The 17,124-nt window shown below is 36.1% G+C and overlaps 1 protein-coding gene across 6 annotated transcripts in view; it reads left to right on the forward strand.

Annotated features, from left to right (window-relative positions):
• The window catches only part of LOC138931953 (rap1 GTPase-activating protein 1), a 123,082-nt gene that overhangs the window by 44,877 nt on the left and 61,081 nt on the right, over positions 1-17,124 (forward strand). Inside the window, exon 1 of one of the 6 annotated variants that reach the window (XM_070293288.1) lies at positions 523-837. The exons of the other annotated variants lie outside the window; for them this stretch is intronic. Coding sequence (XP_070149389.1) covers positions 734-837 — 104 coding nt within the window. The 5' untranslated portion in view covers positions 523-733. Of the gene's footprint in view, positions 1-522; positions 838-17,124 lie in introns of those variants that run through there. 6 annotated transcript variants of the gene reach the window in all.

Raw genomic sequence — 17,124 nt, forward strand, 5'->3', positions numbered from 1 at the left:
AAGCAGTGGTATCAACGCAGAGTACTATCAGACTCGAATATACATATAGATTGTCCGTGCAATCAGATCGAAGTCGCGCGCAATCTATCACTATCTTCCGATGATAGGATCTTGGATCGCGTGCCAAAAGCACACGAAATCAACGAGAGACGTCGCGCTATCCATCAAAAGAGCTACTTTCGAGCCCGCGGGCCATGCGCGCACGGAGAACGCTCTTATCTCGATAATGGTTATCGAATAGACGAGAGGCGTACAGAGCGGGGACTCTCGAGCCGAGAGCGCAAGAGCAAGAAGAAGACGAGGACGAGAATCAACAGCGAGAATCGCCGAGCGGCGAAGGACGGTCGACCTCGAGATAAGGGAGGACAGCAACGGGGAGGAGCTCGACGATTATAAATTATATTCACCCGCGACTGCGACGGAAAAATCAACCGAGCGGACGAAATAATTATTGTTCGCGCGTTCTTTCTCTTTCTCCTTTTCTCATCGCGAAGAGAGACGAGGGCAGGGGAGGTGGGAAGGGGCCGAGGGGGAGGAGGATTAATCGCGTCATGCCGATCGCGACGTGAGTCGAATGCGAGGTCCGGCCACGTCGTCGTCGTCGAGGGGCGGAGAACGCGCCTTTGGCGCAAAGTGATCGGCAAGGTGTCGTCGCGACAATCGTCCGTCACCGTGACAGAGGGTGGAAGCGAAAGGAGAAGGTGAAGGTGGAATAGTGGGACCCTTCATCTGGATGCCGGTACTCGAAGGAGGAGTGCGCAAAAGGGCCGTGCGCAAAATGCGGATGAGGATCTGCGCCGCGACCAAGGAGTCCTACACGCTCCTCTCGAAGAAACGGTAAAGTTCTCGCTCTATCTGATCTTGCAAGGTGTTTTCTACTCCTGAGAAAAGAACATAGAAAGCTTGGATTTTTTCTTTCTTTCTTTCTTTCTTTCTTTTTTTTTTAATCTGGAAAAATCAGAATTCTTATGGAATTTTATCGAGACTCGGGGAATTGAAAAAAAAAAATATATATATATTAAACTATACATTTATATATATTTAAAATATATTGTATTGTAAATACGTATTTATTTCTGTCTATATATTCAATATCTTAACAAAATATTGAATATATAATATATATTTTTTATTGTATCTTTAAAAAATTTTCTTTACTGTAGGCATATAATTTATATATATATACCAGGTATATAAATATGAAACCGGAATTTTTGTAAAGAAAATACACGTTTATTGTATGAAAATGATAAAAAATATTATATTCGAAGTATTGCCCATTGCTAGCTATACATTTTTCCCATCTCTCTGACAATTTGTGAAAGTATTTCCCAACTAAACGCCTCAATCGTTTCTTTGACCAGTTTTGCTGTGTGTGATGGTGCATTATCATGAAGCAAAATCACTTTGTGTTGCCTTTTTTGATATTCTGGTCGTTTTTCACGCAAAGCTTGATTCAAAGCGATCATTTGTTGTCGGTAGCGTTCAGTATTAACAGTTTCGCCAGGTTTTAGCAGTCTTCAAACTTTATCGGTGGTCTTCCACGTTTTTCGTTTCTCACGTCAAAATCGCCCTTTTGAATTTTTTAAACTACTCAAAGCACTGTGATTTACCAAGAGCATGCTCACCGTAAGCTTCGACAAGCATTCGATGCGATTCTGCAGCAGTTTTCTTCAAATGGTAACAGAAAAACAATGCTGTCCGCAAATCGTAGTTTCCAGGCACAAAATTCGACATGTTCAACGCTATTAAAAACTATGCTGTTGTATGAAACTTGTATTGTTGTGAGTTGAAAATCTTTATCAGATGTCAAAACAAGAAAATGGCGCCAATGACGCGGTTTGACGGTAACTACATTGACAGCTAGGGCAATCTATGGGCAAATTCCGGTTTCATATTTATATACCTGGTATATATCGACTAAGCGTTTTGTCCGGGACGTTATTGTTTGTTTATTGATATTATATGACAACAAGAGCTCGATTCGAGACATAGCGCACGTTCGAACGTTCGAATTAACAAATAAAATTTTTGTTATTTATCGCCCGGCGATTGGTTCGACCTCAGGGAGCGTGGATACACTTAGCGCAGAAATAATATAAATATCCGCGATTTCGGAGTCTTAGAGCGCTCTCAAAAAGATTCCTCGTCGCAAGAACAATAAGAAGAGCCTCGGAGCGAGAATCCAGCGATATCGGCAATAACAGATACGACACGGGCAATAGGCGACAACATCCTCGCAAATAAATCGTTCACAATAAAAGCATACGGCTTCCTTGCCTATTTGTCTGTTTAATTCAATTTATATTATCTCATCCTATACACGGGCTATCCTGACAAAACCCCACATTACCTAGAATTTTAAAGAGAAATACCTGAAAAATCAGGGAATTTAAAAAAAAAATAAAAATCACCAGATTTGAGTAAACATTCTGTCTTTTTTTATTTTTTTTTTTGCGTGATATAAAATTTATTGAATCTTCTAGTCTGTAAAAATTAATCGAACGCTAATGAAAATCTTCAAGTTCGATTTCGCGCGTATGTTGATCTTGGGCTTTTCTCTCATCAAATACCTCAAAGAATCCGCGAAGTCGTTACTCGCTAAACGCGCGTATCCGCGCGTTCCATATTCTGATTTCCGTCGAACGGTGTCCGTTCTCCTTTAGCGATTCGCTAAACTCAAACGATGCAGCGGCCGTGGTTACAGTTAAGGCGTACGAAAGCGGAAAAAAGAGGTATGACGGGAGGGGAAATGAGAGTCGATCAAACCCGTAATCACAATTTACGGACGAAATATTTATGGACTGTCATTTCGTAAATTACTGCGAGATTACGGCTCGTTACACGGCTGCACTATCGAGGATGAGAGAGAGAGAGAGAGAAAGAAACAGAGTTTGGTCGTGGGACGTGTAACGGGTACGCTCTAACTTTCAACGACACTGTGCAATCTTTATATACGGGAAGAATGCCAATGTCAATAAGCATGTCTTATCCGAGTTGAAATTTTATTACCTGTCGCGAAATTCCTCAAAAATGCAGTTTTGCGCCACAATTGAGGCCATCAATACTTTAACATCTAGATCGATTCATCTTACGCGAGATGTCAGTCAGTATCTCTCTAAACAATCATCCCTAATAATAGTTTGTTTAATATACATTTATTTCTTTAATATATTTTTTTTTATTATTAACTCGTATATATGTGCTATTTGGAAATTATTGCATTGCTATTTGTATTATATTCTTGTCTATCGGTTATTGTGTTGGGAAGCGTATATACAGGGTGTCCCCAATTTAAATGGCAAAATTTCAAGAGCGTGTAGGGGACCGAAAAACCAAGACAAGAAGTTCTTCAGAGGTTTGCTCGTTTTTGCTCCATTTTAGAGAAAATCGCAAAAATTCAATCTCTCATTGTCGGTTGCTCTCTTGAGTTGATTGGCACCGAATAAACTTTCTGCTTAAAGGTTCCATATATATGTAAACACTTGATGTTATCCTTTACGGTGCCAATCAATTCAAGAGAGCAATTAAGAGACCGAATCATAGGTGCAGTGCACCAAATATCACTAGAACAATGTCTAGCTGCAATTAATGAGATCAGTGCTAGATGTAATGCTTGCATTGCTGCAAGAGGGCAGCATTTTGAACAGTATCTGCATTAAATAGATGATAACATAAATAAAATGTAAAAAAATAAGTAAAAAAACGAAAACTTGTTTTGTTTCTTTTTTTGTAATTTTCTCCAAAATGGAGCAAAAACGAGCAAACCTCTAAAGGACTTTCTGTCTTAGCTTTTCGGTCCCCTACACGTTCCTGAACCTTTTACCACTTAAATTGGGGACACCCTATATATCGCAGCCAGATCACATAATTCAATATTTTTATATAAAACGTTTAGGCATTTTATAAAGTGCGGGCACATTCTTAAATCATACACTGAGAGAAAAAAAACGTCCAACTAATTACTATTTCTTTGTATTTCTTTAATTGAAGTATTTCTTTTATTTAAATATTTAAGTCAAATACGACATATTAAATCTAATATGACGTATATTTGACTTACATACATAAATATTTCAATCAAAGAAATACAAAGAAATGGTAACTAGTTGGACGAATTTAGTCAAAAAATCAATAAGCTTTTTTTCTCAGTGTGATTGAAAATGAAATATTTTACAATCTGACTAACAATAAGAATTTTAGTCTTTTTATAAAAGGCTAACAAGCGATTCGCCACATCATCAAACGCAACGATTTGTACATTGTTTTACATTCTGGCTAGTTCATTTCAATCAATTTATGAACGGCACGTTTTTATCGATCTTGCTTTATCTTACATTTGATAAAATAGTCTTAATAAATATTTCTTTTTTAAATATTTTTTACGCTTATATCTCTTTTTATTAATTGTTTTTAAATATTATTTTCGAGAATTTTATTTATGTACGTTACTTTTATAAAATCTTAATTGTAATAAATACAAGTAATTATAAATACAATAAGTGATAAATACAACGAGTGTTCATACAAGTTTTTTCGCATTTAGAAATAATTATCTATTAATATACATAATTACCTATTCATTTTCTATAAATGGCTGTTTTACAAAGACAGTTCATAAAATGATTGAAATGAACCAGCCAGAATCTAAAAGAATGTACAAATCATTGCGTTTGACAATGCGGCGAGTCGCTTGTTAAGGTTTTATAAAGAGACTAAAATTCTTAGCCACAAAATATTTCATTTTTAACCATGACTTGAGAATGTGGCCGCACTTTATAAAATGTTTAGACGTTTTATAAAATGACGGATTATATAATCTGGCTACGACATATACAGGATGTAACAGAGCGCCCGTATCAGCAATTTTCTTGTCTCTCTTTCTCTCTCTCTCTCTCATTATTCTGTACATAAAAGCATTACGGTCAGATTATCGAAAACTAATTATTTTCCGAAATATTTTATTTTTTATATCAAAATATGTCAGATTAAAATATAATGAAAAAATACTTTATTATAGTGTTTTGGAAAGCTCTCGAGGTAAACTACAAGAATATGTAATGGAAAATAGGGGGTTCCATTTAAAAAATACAAAGTGATTTTTATATGACCTTGACGGTGCTCTTCAAGATCATACTAATATTATTATATAATGCGCCACTTAAAGATCTACAACTTTTGCATGAAACATTTTTCACAAAAATGCGTTGTTTCCTCAAAAAACTGCTGATACGGGCGTTTTGTTACACCTTACATACTGCATCACTTTACCTTTTAGTTTTTACTACCCCTTTTAGACTGTATAACTAGACACGAATTTGCAATTTTACGACACTATTTTGCATATATAAATCATAGAACGCTTTTGCCGCACGTAATCACGTTAAAAAAAAAAAAAAAAAAAAAATATATATATATAAATAGAATGGGGGAAGTGAGGGGGAAGGAGGATATACTCGTTGGTATTCGACACCGCGAAATGATCCATACTCCATTAAGCTTTCTCGGTCGTATCAACGATCGATTTATACGGCAGCTTTGAGAGAAACGTGCGATTTGCCCGCAGATAGGAATGACTTAGCTCGAAACGTTTATAAAACGCGCTATCGAGATACACGCATAAATGCGACGCGGATCCCATAAGTCTCACGATTGTTACGTAATCCGGAGTATGTACATGCTCGATCGCCCCGTCCCGGGGGGGTGGAAATCAACCGCTCAACTTAATTTAAGCCATTATGTCCACAAGCGGCGAGACGTATTCACCCGTCGTGCATTCACCGCCAACGGAATTATAATAATTCATGACGCGTCGTCATAAATATTCATTCGCGTATGGCCATGTACTTTGATTATTTACACGGCTATGTATGGAAAATTTAACCCTTCTAGAATTTTTGGTATCCGATTATCCCATCGTTGGCGGATAGCGACTGAAAACCCTATACGTTTTTATTTCGCGGAGGAAAGTAAATGTTTTCCGGAATTGTTTGCCAGCAAAGATGAATTATTATCCTCTTTATCGTATCCGTGAACTTTTGCAATTAACGTGATCGATTCAAAGACATTTATGACAATAATAAAGAATGAAAATTGCAATTAAACTGTTAAGATTAATGAAGATTGAATTATGTGTTGAAATTTTATTTATCTTAAAGCTTTTTATACGTTATATAAAATGAAATTAAATCGGATTTATATTTATATATTTATTTATATAAATAAAAATATATAAGTGGAAAAAATAATATTTTTAATTAATATATATTTTATATTTTGTCTTTACCATAGGCCATTGGACGCATATCAATCTTTATTTATGTTACAGTGCTCGTTTAACGAGCATAAATGCGGTACACATAATATAGAATACATAAATAGAAAATCATAGAAAATTATAAAATCGAGAGAGAATTGTCAAAGCTATAATGTCACTCTTAATAGTGATTTACGTAGTAAAGGGATTCGAGGATGAGATTGGCAAAAAGGGTGATCCCTAGGGATATAAAGGCGCAGGTATAAAGGCAAATATCTCTCCCTCTCTATTTGTGATTCGAGATGACTTGGCGATCGCTCGGATGTAACTTTGGAAAACAATTTAGCTTGAAATATTTATTGCCTAGGGAAATGAAAAGGGAGGACAAAGTTTTCGATAGGAAACGCGACATATGTTGAAAGTGCGTTAAATTTTCGAAATAGCCTTTTATAAAAGTTTATGTATTTGAAAGGATACAGATTACTCTTACTTTTTTCTTTATATTGGGTGATTGCATAAGTTCGTGCCCGATTTAAATATAAACTTCAATAGATTATATTTTAGAGATAACACTTTTATTAATCAATTATATAGTCTCCATTCTTTTCTACAATGGTTTTCCAACGATCTATAAGCTTGTCGATTCCATTTTTGAAGAAAGAACTTGGTTTTTCTTGAAAAAAGTTTGTAAGGTGGTTTTCGACAGCTTCCTCGGAATTGAGATTCTTGCCATTTAAACTATTCTGCAAAGACCGGAACAGATAAAAATCTGAAGGCGCAATACCTGGAGAATATGGCGGGTGCTGCAGAATTTCCCATTGCAACTCCTGCAGTTTTCCTGCAGCTTATTCTTTTCAGTCAGGAGATGCGGCACCCACGTATCAAGCTTGGAAATGTATCCAAGCTTTTTTAAATGACGAAAAGCGGTTGAATTATCGATGTTCAGCCTCTCAGCAATATCCTCAGTTGTAATCCTTGGATTTCTTTCCACTAAGACATGCACAATGTCATCATCAATGCCAGAAGGCCGTCCAGAGCGGGGTTGATCCTCCATGTTGAAATCACCATTTCGAAATCTGCCAAACCACTTTTTGACTGTTCGGAGAGCAGGAGTGGGGTCCAAATAAACGCTTTGAATATTTTTTTGTGCAATTCCAACACTCACGCCTTTCCGAAATTCATATAGCATTACATGCCGCAAATGCACCTTTCGTTCTCCATTTTTAATGATTTCTCTTATGCACAAATGGACTTATCTGAACAATGTCTGACGCTAAATTGACATAAGACAACGTCATCTATTCGATGTAAGCAACAATTACCACGCGAAAACAATAGAACTCCGCCATGCAGTAACTTAATGCCATCTATGAAAATCGGGCACAAACTTATGCAATCATCCAATATATACAAAATACCAGATTCTTTTTTTTCTTTCTTTCTATTATTTATGCCTGTATTATTGAAGATATCATACACGTGTATTTAACGTAAAATGAAATTGATTTCTATTTCACATGCAAGCAAGAAAATTTGAATTACATTTTAAAGTTTACGATTGATTGAAACATATAACGAGAATCTTATCTCTTTATCTTGTTCCCTTATCACTTCAATAAGCTTTGTGCATATTCGAACAGGGGCAATGGGCCACTGTCCCCCCGAGCATAAACAGTCTTCACGTCGCGTCGTCTTACTTCGTATGACGACATAGATATAATTCGCACTTCGCGCATTTTTCCTTTTTTTTTTTAATTCCACGCTTTATTTATCCTTGATTAGCTTCGATAGCCAGCTTCGTGTCGCATTCCAGCGTTTGAGATTACATTCGCTGATATTTTCCCGATGAATCTCCCGCTTATGCCGGGTACGAGAAGAGACCGCGCTGTCTATGGGATATCTCGTATTTATTGCAACAAGTTTTTCATCCAAGAAAGAAATTTAAATTTGTCTTTAACAGAAAATGTGTTCGAAAGTTTTTTCAATATATGTCAAATAACAGTATTTAATCTGAAATACGATTATATTAATATTTTCAACGAAATTTTATCAATTTTGTAAATTGAAAAGCCTTTTCAAGAAAGGCTCTCCTAAATTGATGAAAAATAAATATAATAAAAAATATGATAAAAAGAGAAGGATGTCAGAAATCGACTCTTCAGTCTTTGTAAAGCAAAGATAACGAGATACATACATTTCGTATATTAACACATTAGTCGAGAACAAATGACTGTGTGTTCGCGATATCTCCGACTATTCCTTCTCCTCTCCTCTCTATCATTTCACTTACTCCTCCCTCATCTCTCTCTCTCCCCCCCCTCCCTCCTCCCCTTTCTTTCATCTCGTTCTCCTTGTACGCGTTCACGCGTGCTGGTTGCAGCAGCTGCCAGTCTACACGAGTGTCGTCGTCTTGTCTCCTTTTTCTCTAGCCCTCTTCTCGTTCTCTCCTGGGACCCCTCTAATAATGAATCAAAGTACTGTGTATCGCACTTTTAGTGTGTAGAGCAGCGTCTAGTAGCGGTGTTCTGACCCTTATTAGCAACACGTTTGTCGCTATCCTAATCATTTTAATCGCGCCGTGGAATAATACGAACTCGCAGTGTTTCTAATATTGTAATTGGTTTTTACGTTAATTATCACGATATTCGACGATCAATTACATTTTCCATATAAACTAATAATTTCATTACATCGACCAATTTTTTTTTTTTTTTTTTACATTGTTTATTGAGCAATTATTTATTTTAGTTTGTTTAAATCTCTAATTATGCAATTATAGCTAATGTGTAATTTTGAGTATAATTACAGTCTTGTTAATTATTGCTCCGATTCATTTATTCCAGTAAAATTTTATACAGAAAAGTATAAAATACGTATTTTATGCGTAATAAAAAATTAAATAATATAAAAATCTATGACACTTCGCAATTATACGCGCAGTTTGCCACTATCTAAGATCACTGATACGGAAGTAATTAAATATACTATGCGGGATATTGCAGTAACAGATTTGTGCGATTGGATGCTCTTCTTATATATCTCATCGGTGAAAGACTTACGTCGTTAACGGTTGATTCGCTCGATCTTTTCCGTTTCTTCTTACGCTGCGTGTGGACGTTTCGCTCGAAGAATTATCGGATCATCGTATCGGAGTGGCGGGTACAGTTATGGAAATGAATGCCCAGTCACAGCGGCTTTAAACGTGACTTATGGATACTAGAAGCGTAGTCCTTTCAATGAAACACTCGTCCGGTATCGCCGTAACATTAAACACGATAGGTACAAATCGATGAATTAAGGAACTAGATTTTTAAATGTGGAAAGTAGTACGTGCTATATCATTTTTTTTTTTTTTTAATATTTCAAATGTACTGGATCGCGGAAGTTATCGTTAAATTAATCACGATACACAGGAAATATTATGACGTCAACACTGATATTATTAAATTCCTGGCATTTAATTTTTCTTATCTATATATATATACAGAGTAGCCCCGAACGTTCCAGCCAGACTTTGAGATCTTATAGGAAATTTAATTCTGAACAAAAAATTTCCCATAAACATGGGTCGAAAAATGCTTTCCTAAGAAGTTATCGCTTCAAAAACCTATGAAATCGTGATTATTTTACACATTTTTCCAAATATCATGGAAAATGTGCGTCTTTTAACAAAAAGTATCGAAACAAAAGTTGTAGAAAATTAAATTATCTTTCAAATGAGATCAAAATGATTGTTGTACGTTCCATAGATTTTGATATAACCAGTTTCAAAGGTACAAAAAGTGCTTTTGTTACTTATTGTTAGATCGATTAAAATTGAATCAGGAGGAAATCCGTAAAAAGCGACTAGATCGATCATCACTCGATGCCGAAAGTGTATTGGAGCTAGGGGGGGGGGGACATTTTGAAACTATTGTAGTTAGTTTTTTCACGTCTTTATTTATTTTCTACTATTACGTGCTATTTTAGTTTAAAAAAATTTCTTTTATTTTCACAAAAGAAAAAGATTTTTATTTTTTATTTTTATCGTTTTTTCAAGAAATTTATTAAGTTTAATTGTCTTTTTATTTCATTTTTTTTTTTTTCACCTTTTGCTCTTCCTTTACATCAAAGGTTTTTGAGCGATAACTTCTTAAGAAAGCATTTTTCGATCCATGTTTATAGGAAATTCTTTGTTCACAATTAAATTTTCTATAAGATCTCAAAGTCTGGCTGGAACGTTCTGGATCACCCTATATACAATATTTATTCGCAAGCAAATACTCTGTTGCGTTCTTTAGCTAAGTATTTTTAGAGAATGGAAGAAGGAAAGTAGGATTAAAAATTACAAAAATAACTAATAATAATAATACTTTAAAATATTTTTCTAATTAATATTTAACATAGTACGTATTTAATAATACATTCGTTTTTAATTATAATTTTCACGTTGTCTTAACATCAAAACTCGTAACTTAACTCTAAAAACGAAATACTAATTTTACAGAGGTGCGCTAACGCTTCTTTTCATAGAGAATCATTTGAGAGAAGAAACACTTGAGAATGCTCGAGTATTCTGATCCTAGAACAACATCGCATATTTCGGGAATATCGCCTTGTGTAGCGATATCGTCGTTGCTATTACACAATGGCCCATTCTATTTCATTATTCCTCGTTTCCGCGAAGGCTCGCGCGCGATACCGATAACACCGCGATACAATAAAGTTAAGAAGGATACGGGCATTCTCGTGCGTGTCACCGCCCACGGCTTATGTTAGATGTTACGGAGCGGCAAAAATTACGTTACTGGAATTCGATACGAGCGAGAATAGAAAATTGAGATCGATTTAAGCGGAAATTTCGTAGGATATTTTTAAAAATGTATGTTGAACAACACATTGACGAAAAGCGCGAAAATTTCGTAGATTGTTATATTATTTCTTCGGGGTATCTATGCAAAACTTGAGCACAATTTTCTTAACGGTTTGGAAATTATTTAATTTTTAAATTTGACAAGGAAAAAACATTGCCAACGAAATAAAAATTTTCGCATATATTAAAAAAAAACTAATAAATATTTATGCAAAGCTTGATTTAGATCCACTTACTCATTTAAAAAATATTTGTCAAAAAATGTAGAAAAATATTATCTATGTCTCTCTTTCTGCAAATTATTCGTTTCTTTTTTGTTTATTGTTTTTTTTTGTTTTGTTTTCTTGCAGTTAATTTCAGGGAATATTCAGGGGATACGATCAAAAGTTTATTATAGATTAGGAAAAATATTAATTATAACTATTTTCTTTTACAAAAACCATATTAAAAATCATATTATTTTGTGATACTTTAACTTTTATTATATTCCGGATTTTATTTGATTTTTCAAATAGTATAAACATAAGAAATATGTTTTTTTTTAAATTTTGATAGTTTTTTGCTACTATTTTTGCTACAGCCAAGACATCCTTAAATTAATACAGTCTACTTGTACTTGCTTCCTTAAAATGTATTGGCTTTCTGAAGTATTAATCTCCTTTTGTTTCGTGATGTTTCAAACGGTTTTTTTCTACAATGTCCTGATGAGCAGTCGTCGAAACCAGATATGTCATTAATAACCGTTAATGATAATCGTTACACGATGCGTAATATGAACGCGTAACTTTGTACGGTGATTAGTGAAGCGGTTCATTTAGTAGCATCTACCACTTTGTACGAGAGAGGGAAGAGAAAGTAAGAGCGAGGAGCGGAGATAACCGCGTGTCCGTGAGCGATAGGCGCCTCATTAAGGCCATCGATCCTCGAAAGGATAACTGAGACATATGCAACAACGCGGATACAAAATGACCAGCGTTCAAAACCCGTTTCTTATCGCGTCAACGAAAATGCTATGCAAATTGTTTGATTGAGCCAAGTTCTAGACACGTATGCAAATCTGTAATCTGACTGATTTCTCCTTTTTTTTTCATTGTCGCGAGACATTATGTTATGGAAATGACTCATTTATCGCAGCCTTTTAAAGCGCTAATAACAGCGAATGATAAGACGGAGTACTCTTTCTCTCTGTCTGTCTCTGTCTGTCTTTGTCTGTCTGTCTGTCTTTATCTCTATCTGTCTGTCTGTCTCTGTCTGTCTGTCTGTCTGTCTGTCTGTCTGTCTGTCTGTCTTTATCTCTGTCTGTCTGTCTTTGTCTGTCTGTCTGTCTGTCTCTGTCTCTGTCTCTGTCTCTGTCTCTGCCTGTCTGTCTCTGTCTGTCTGTCTCTGTCTGTCTGTCTGTCTGTCTGTCTGTCTGTCTGTCTCTCTCCCCCTTCCTCTCCCTCTCCCTCTCCCTCTCCTCTCTCACAATATCTTGGTCTTCGGAATCATCATTAATCGGGATCAATCATTAATCAATTATTGAATAAATTCTTGCGTATAAAAATAGAAAACGATAAAAAAAATATTAATTAATTATACATATTCAGTCTAATATAAAACAAAATGTATGTATTTAATAAAATATTAATTCTATTATAAGTCCAAAAAAAATTATACTTAATTTTTTTATCTACGATAAAATATGCGTATAAATATTTAGAAAGGAGTGGTCGAAATATATTGTTGAGAAATTATATTTTACGGCTATAATTACCAACGCGTATCTCTAAAGAGCAATTCTAAACAACTACCATTAAATAAAGAACGTAAAATAATCTCGAAAGGGAATAGTGAAGAAATTTTTTATTGTATGTTATCTTTGAAATTGATTAGCTTTCAGCTAAGATATAATTGAAATGTTTTTCTGCTTCGACGAGTTTTTATTTATCAATCCTTAGTTAAACAGCGACGACACAATGATGCACATTAGAGTCTATCCTTCGCTCTATTAAATCTTTCTTCAAGACGCTGAAAGGCCCCGGTAGCCAATGCTTCTTGACGATAACCGCAGGCCTTAGATAATATACCCGTTGTATCATATTTTATCGCGACTTCATAAATCTTTCAAAGTTTACTACACTTTTCGTATGTCGAAACGCTGGCCTCAATTTTCATACAAACAAGTAGCAATAAAAATATAAATATATAGTTCTCTCTCCTATTATATTAAATTATTGTGTTAATATTATTTCACTCTCTCTCTCTCTCTCTCTCTCTCTCTCTCTCTCTCTCTCTCTCTCTCTCTCTCATAAGAGAAGTTTATAAGTAATACATTAAAAGCTTATAAGTAATAAAAAAATACATTAGAATAATAAGTAATAAAAATATATTAGAAGCTTATAATTAATACATTAAAAATATATAACAATACAAAAAAAAACATATATTAAAGCAACTTCTTTATACAATTTTTTGACCATGTAAATATTACACGGGAATTGATATTTCGCTCGATTACATCTGAAAATTGCTCGAGTTTTCCTCAAAAATAAGATAGTTACAGAATTATACTTTATCTAGATTTCTGTGACGGTAACAAAGCGTCGAAGTGGAATCGTTGAGAGGGTGAATTATCGGAAATTTTAAACGATCTATGGGGGGACCATGATGAAAATAACGGGGGATTGTTTGGAAGAATGAAATTGGAGATTATTCCGAAAATGCATCATCCGTCCTTTCGTATAACGTCCGTATTTATGGACGTGATGATATTTCGAGCGAGCGGACACGACTGTGTCAAGAGTTCGTCGTACGTGCCTTGGCACGCGATCGAACCGGTTTCGCGGGGATAACGTGTAATTGCGATTTACGCAAACTTACGGTTTCTTCCATCCGCGGCCGATGAAAGAAATTGAGAAAAATAACGCGATTTATTGAATTTTCTCCGAGATAATATTTCGTAGATTTAACGAGATTACAAATTGAACATTCAAGTTTTGTAATTATACGAGAAATTTTAATCGTCCATAAAGCAAAATAATGTATATTCATAGAAAATTATCTATTTATTACAGAAATTACATACACTAAGAATTAGAATTTTTTTTAAAAAAGAGACAAAATGTCGATCTCTCGACAAAATATTTGAATTCGCGATGTAAATATCAAAGCTATCGTTATTTCGATATTATCGCATAAACATTCTATGATCTATAATTTTAAGAGTATCTTAATGTGTTCCCTCGGTACCGAGAACGCTGTCTAGGGAAGGTTGATCGAGTCAGACTCGAGTCAAAGACGAAGCCGAGGCGAGGCAAAGGAGCCTTTTCTAGACAGGAAACGAGCAATTAAGAAGCCAGAGCGACCTTATCTCGCGCGAGCAGCGTGCTAGAGGCGGCTTCTTGATGTTGGGGGGGGGGATGGATGGAGGGGTGGGGGGACGAGGGAAGAGGTTGTAAACGCGTACGAGAATCAGCACGAGGCTCGAGACGCGTTATTCGCTGTAACATCATCGCCGTCATCGGAATGTGACGGAATGACGGGAGAAATTGGTGATTCAACTGACGTTTTAAACGTCCGACTTTTCAGTTGAAGCTTTAGCTCGTTCATTGAGAGAGAGAGAGAGAGCGGCCCTGGATTAATTTATCTCTACATCAGCGGTTTCGAATTGCATCGTCGGAAACGCGAGGGAATGTTAATTGATGATAGATATTGTGATTTTTATCATTGGAATTTCTTGGAATTTTAATATAAAGTTTTGAAATATTTTGTCGTAAGAGTTCTTTTCTTTTCTTTTTTTTTCATATACAATTTATAATTTTTAAATAAAATAATTATACAGATTGTTCGTGTAATATGTTTTGATTTAATCTTTGCGATATATATATGAATATATATAAATTATATTGCGTTCGTGTATTTTTTAAATAATTTTTTTTAATATAATATTTTTCATATTTTTCAAATTTAAAAAAAAAGAAAACAAATCTTGAAAGAGAGAGAAAGATTATAAAAACAAAATAAATAAAGTGGAAAATAAGGAGAAATATTTAACTTCATCTTATATAGGAAGGCGAGAAAATTTTTCATTTTCTTTTTCTTGCATTGCATTGGATTCAATTTTTTCCTTTCATTTTGAGCAGTTTGTTGGAAAACTGATAGATGAAAACTTTACGCGGGCTTGCAATATCCCACATTATACTTGGGAATTCAACGCGGTTTTATATTCCATAAGAAAGAGAGTGCGATGTCAATTTCCGCCGCAGCCCGTAATGGAACGCGGCACGCGCCGCATGCTTCCTGCTGCATACGCTTTATTAAATCAATCCGATTACCAATGTCGAGCGGCGGCACAGAAAAGAGAGAGAGAGAGAGAGAGAGTATCATGTTTGCGCCAAATAGACGTTATCGAGCACATAATCTGTCTGAATGGAGTCGTACGCTGTAACCGCAATTCCATCGTATGCGGAAGCATCGACATAATGGCCAAGTTTCGAGGGCCACGGTTCGAATGGCACGTATATATTATAGGTATGCGTATACAATGGCATCACAATGGTAATCGGAGGGGTGTGCGGGACAGTGGGCATTTTGTGAGTCATGCGTCATCCATCCCGCCTGGCGCGATGCCACCCCTCTCGAGAGATCATCATCGAGATTCGTGGGCCCTCCAACCCCTCACCCCCCGTCTCTTTTCGCTCCCCTGTGGCGCGCGAGGTTTGGCCACGTTTTTATCGCCTGCACGTGGGGGGGTACTTTGCATTTTTTTCTTTCTTTCGTTATCTACTCTTTAATTATGTCTCTGCCGCTGCCCGGCTTGATGCAGTTATTATACTCACGATGCAATATTATTATATTCGTACGAAATATCATGATATTGGAAAATATTTAGTTTTTACTTTCATACAATATATATTTTTTTTCACTATCGGAGATTATATTAGATGTAATTATATGTTTATAATTTATCAACCTGGAGAAGACGAAACTCATGTTGATTGACAGGGGCAACACGATACAACGGAACAATGTACTCCCAGACATGGAAACGGTCAGTGAGTTTATCTACTTGGGATCTTTAATTATCAGCATAGGAAGAAGCGAAGCGGAGATAAGAAGGCGTATAACAATGTCGTGAACAGCCATGGCGCAACTCAGGAGAATATGGGTAGACAAACAAATAACAAAGAACACAAAGATAGCCCTGGTGCGATCCCTGGTGTTCTCTATATTTTCATACGGAGCGGAGGCATGGACCATCAAGGCGGCGGACAGACACCGCATAGATGCGTTTGAGATGTGGTGCTGGAGACGGATGCTAGGCATCCCTGGGATGGCAAGAAGAACGAACCTGTCAATTCTTAATGAACTTAACATCACCGACCGACTGTCCACTATATGCCGCAGACGAGTTCTCCAATACTTTGGTCACATCACACGAAGAAACAGAACAGTTTAGAAAAGCTGATAGTGCAGGGGAAGGTTGAAGGGAGGAGACCAAGAGGCCGTTCTCTATCGCGCTGGCTAGATCAAATAAAAGATATCACAGGCCAACCATTGCAAAAGAATCTCCGAGAGGCGGAAGACCGCCAACGTTGGACGACGGTGATTCGCGACTGTACATGACCATAATGTCACGACTCTTCAGACATGAAGATACGACGAGGAAGAAGATATGTTTGTAAAAAAAATGTTTTGGTTACGTAATGGACCAGAAGAACTGGTCGCACGCTTTTTAAGCGTTCCTGGGTGGATAGCTGGGGTGCGTACGATACGTGGAAATTTTGATCGGAATCAATCCCGGAGATTATTGCCGCGCGATATGTAATTCGTTTCAAGTGCCGCTCACGCACTCGTGAATTTTATCATGCGAGCCATCACGAATGAAATGGATATCCATCGGAACGTTATTTGCTCGCGAATCCAGCAGGAAGTCAAACGTCAATTACAGTATATCGACAGCGGGCATATACAAAGCGCCGGATGCGTTTATCAATTTGCCATGCGTTTTGTGTGCAGTCAGTAAACAAGCTCGCCC

This window comes from Polyergus mexicanus, unplaced genomic scaffold (assembly GCF_030449975.1).
Source record: "Polyergus mexicanus isolate NDT 795.1 unplaced genomic scaffold, iyPolMexi1.0 SCAF_3, whole genome shotgun sequence".
Lineage (NCBI taxonomy): Eukaryota > Metazoa > Arthropoda > Insecta > Hymenoptera > Formicidae > Polyergus > Polyergus mexicanus.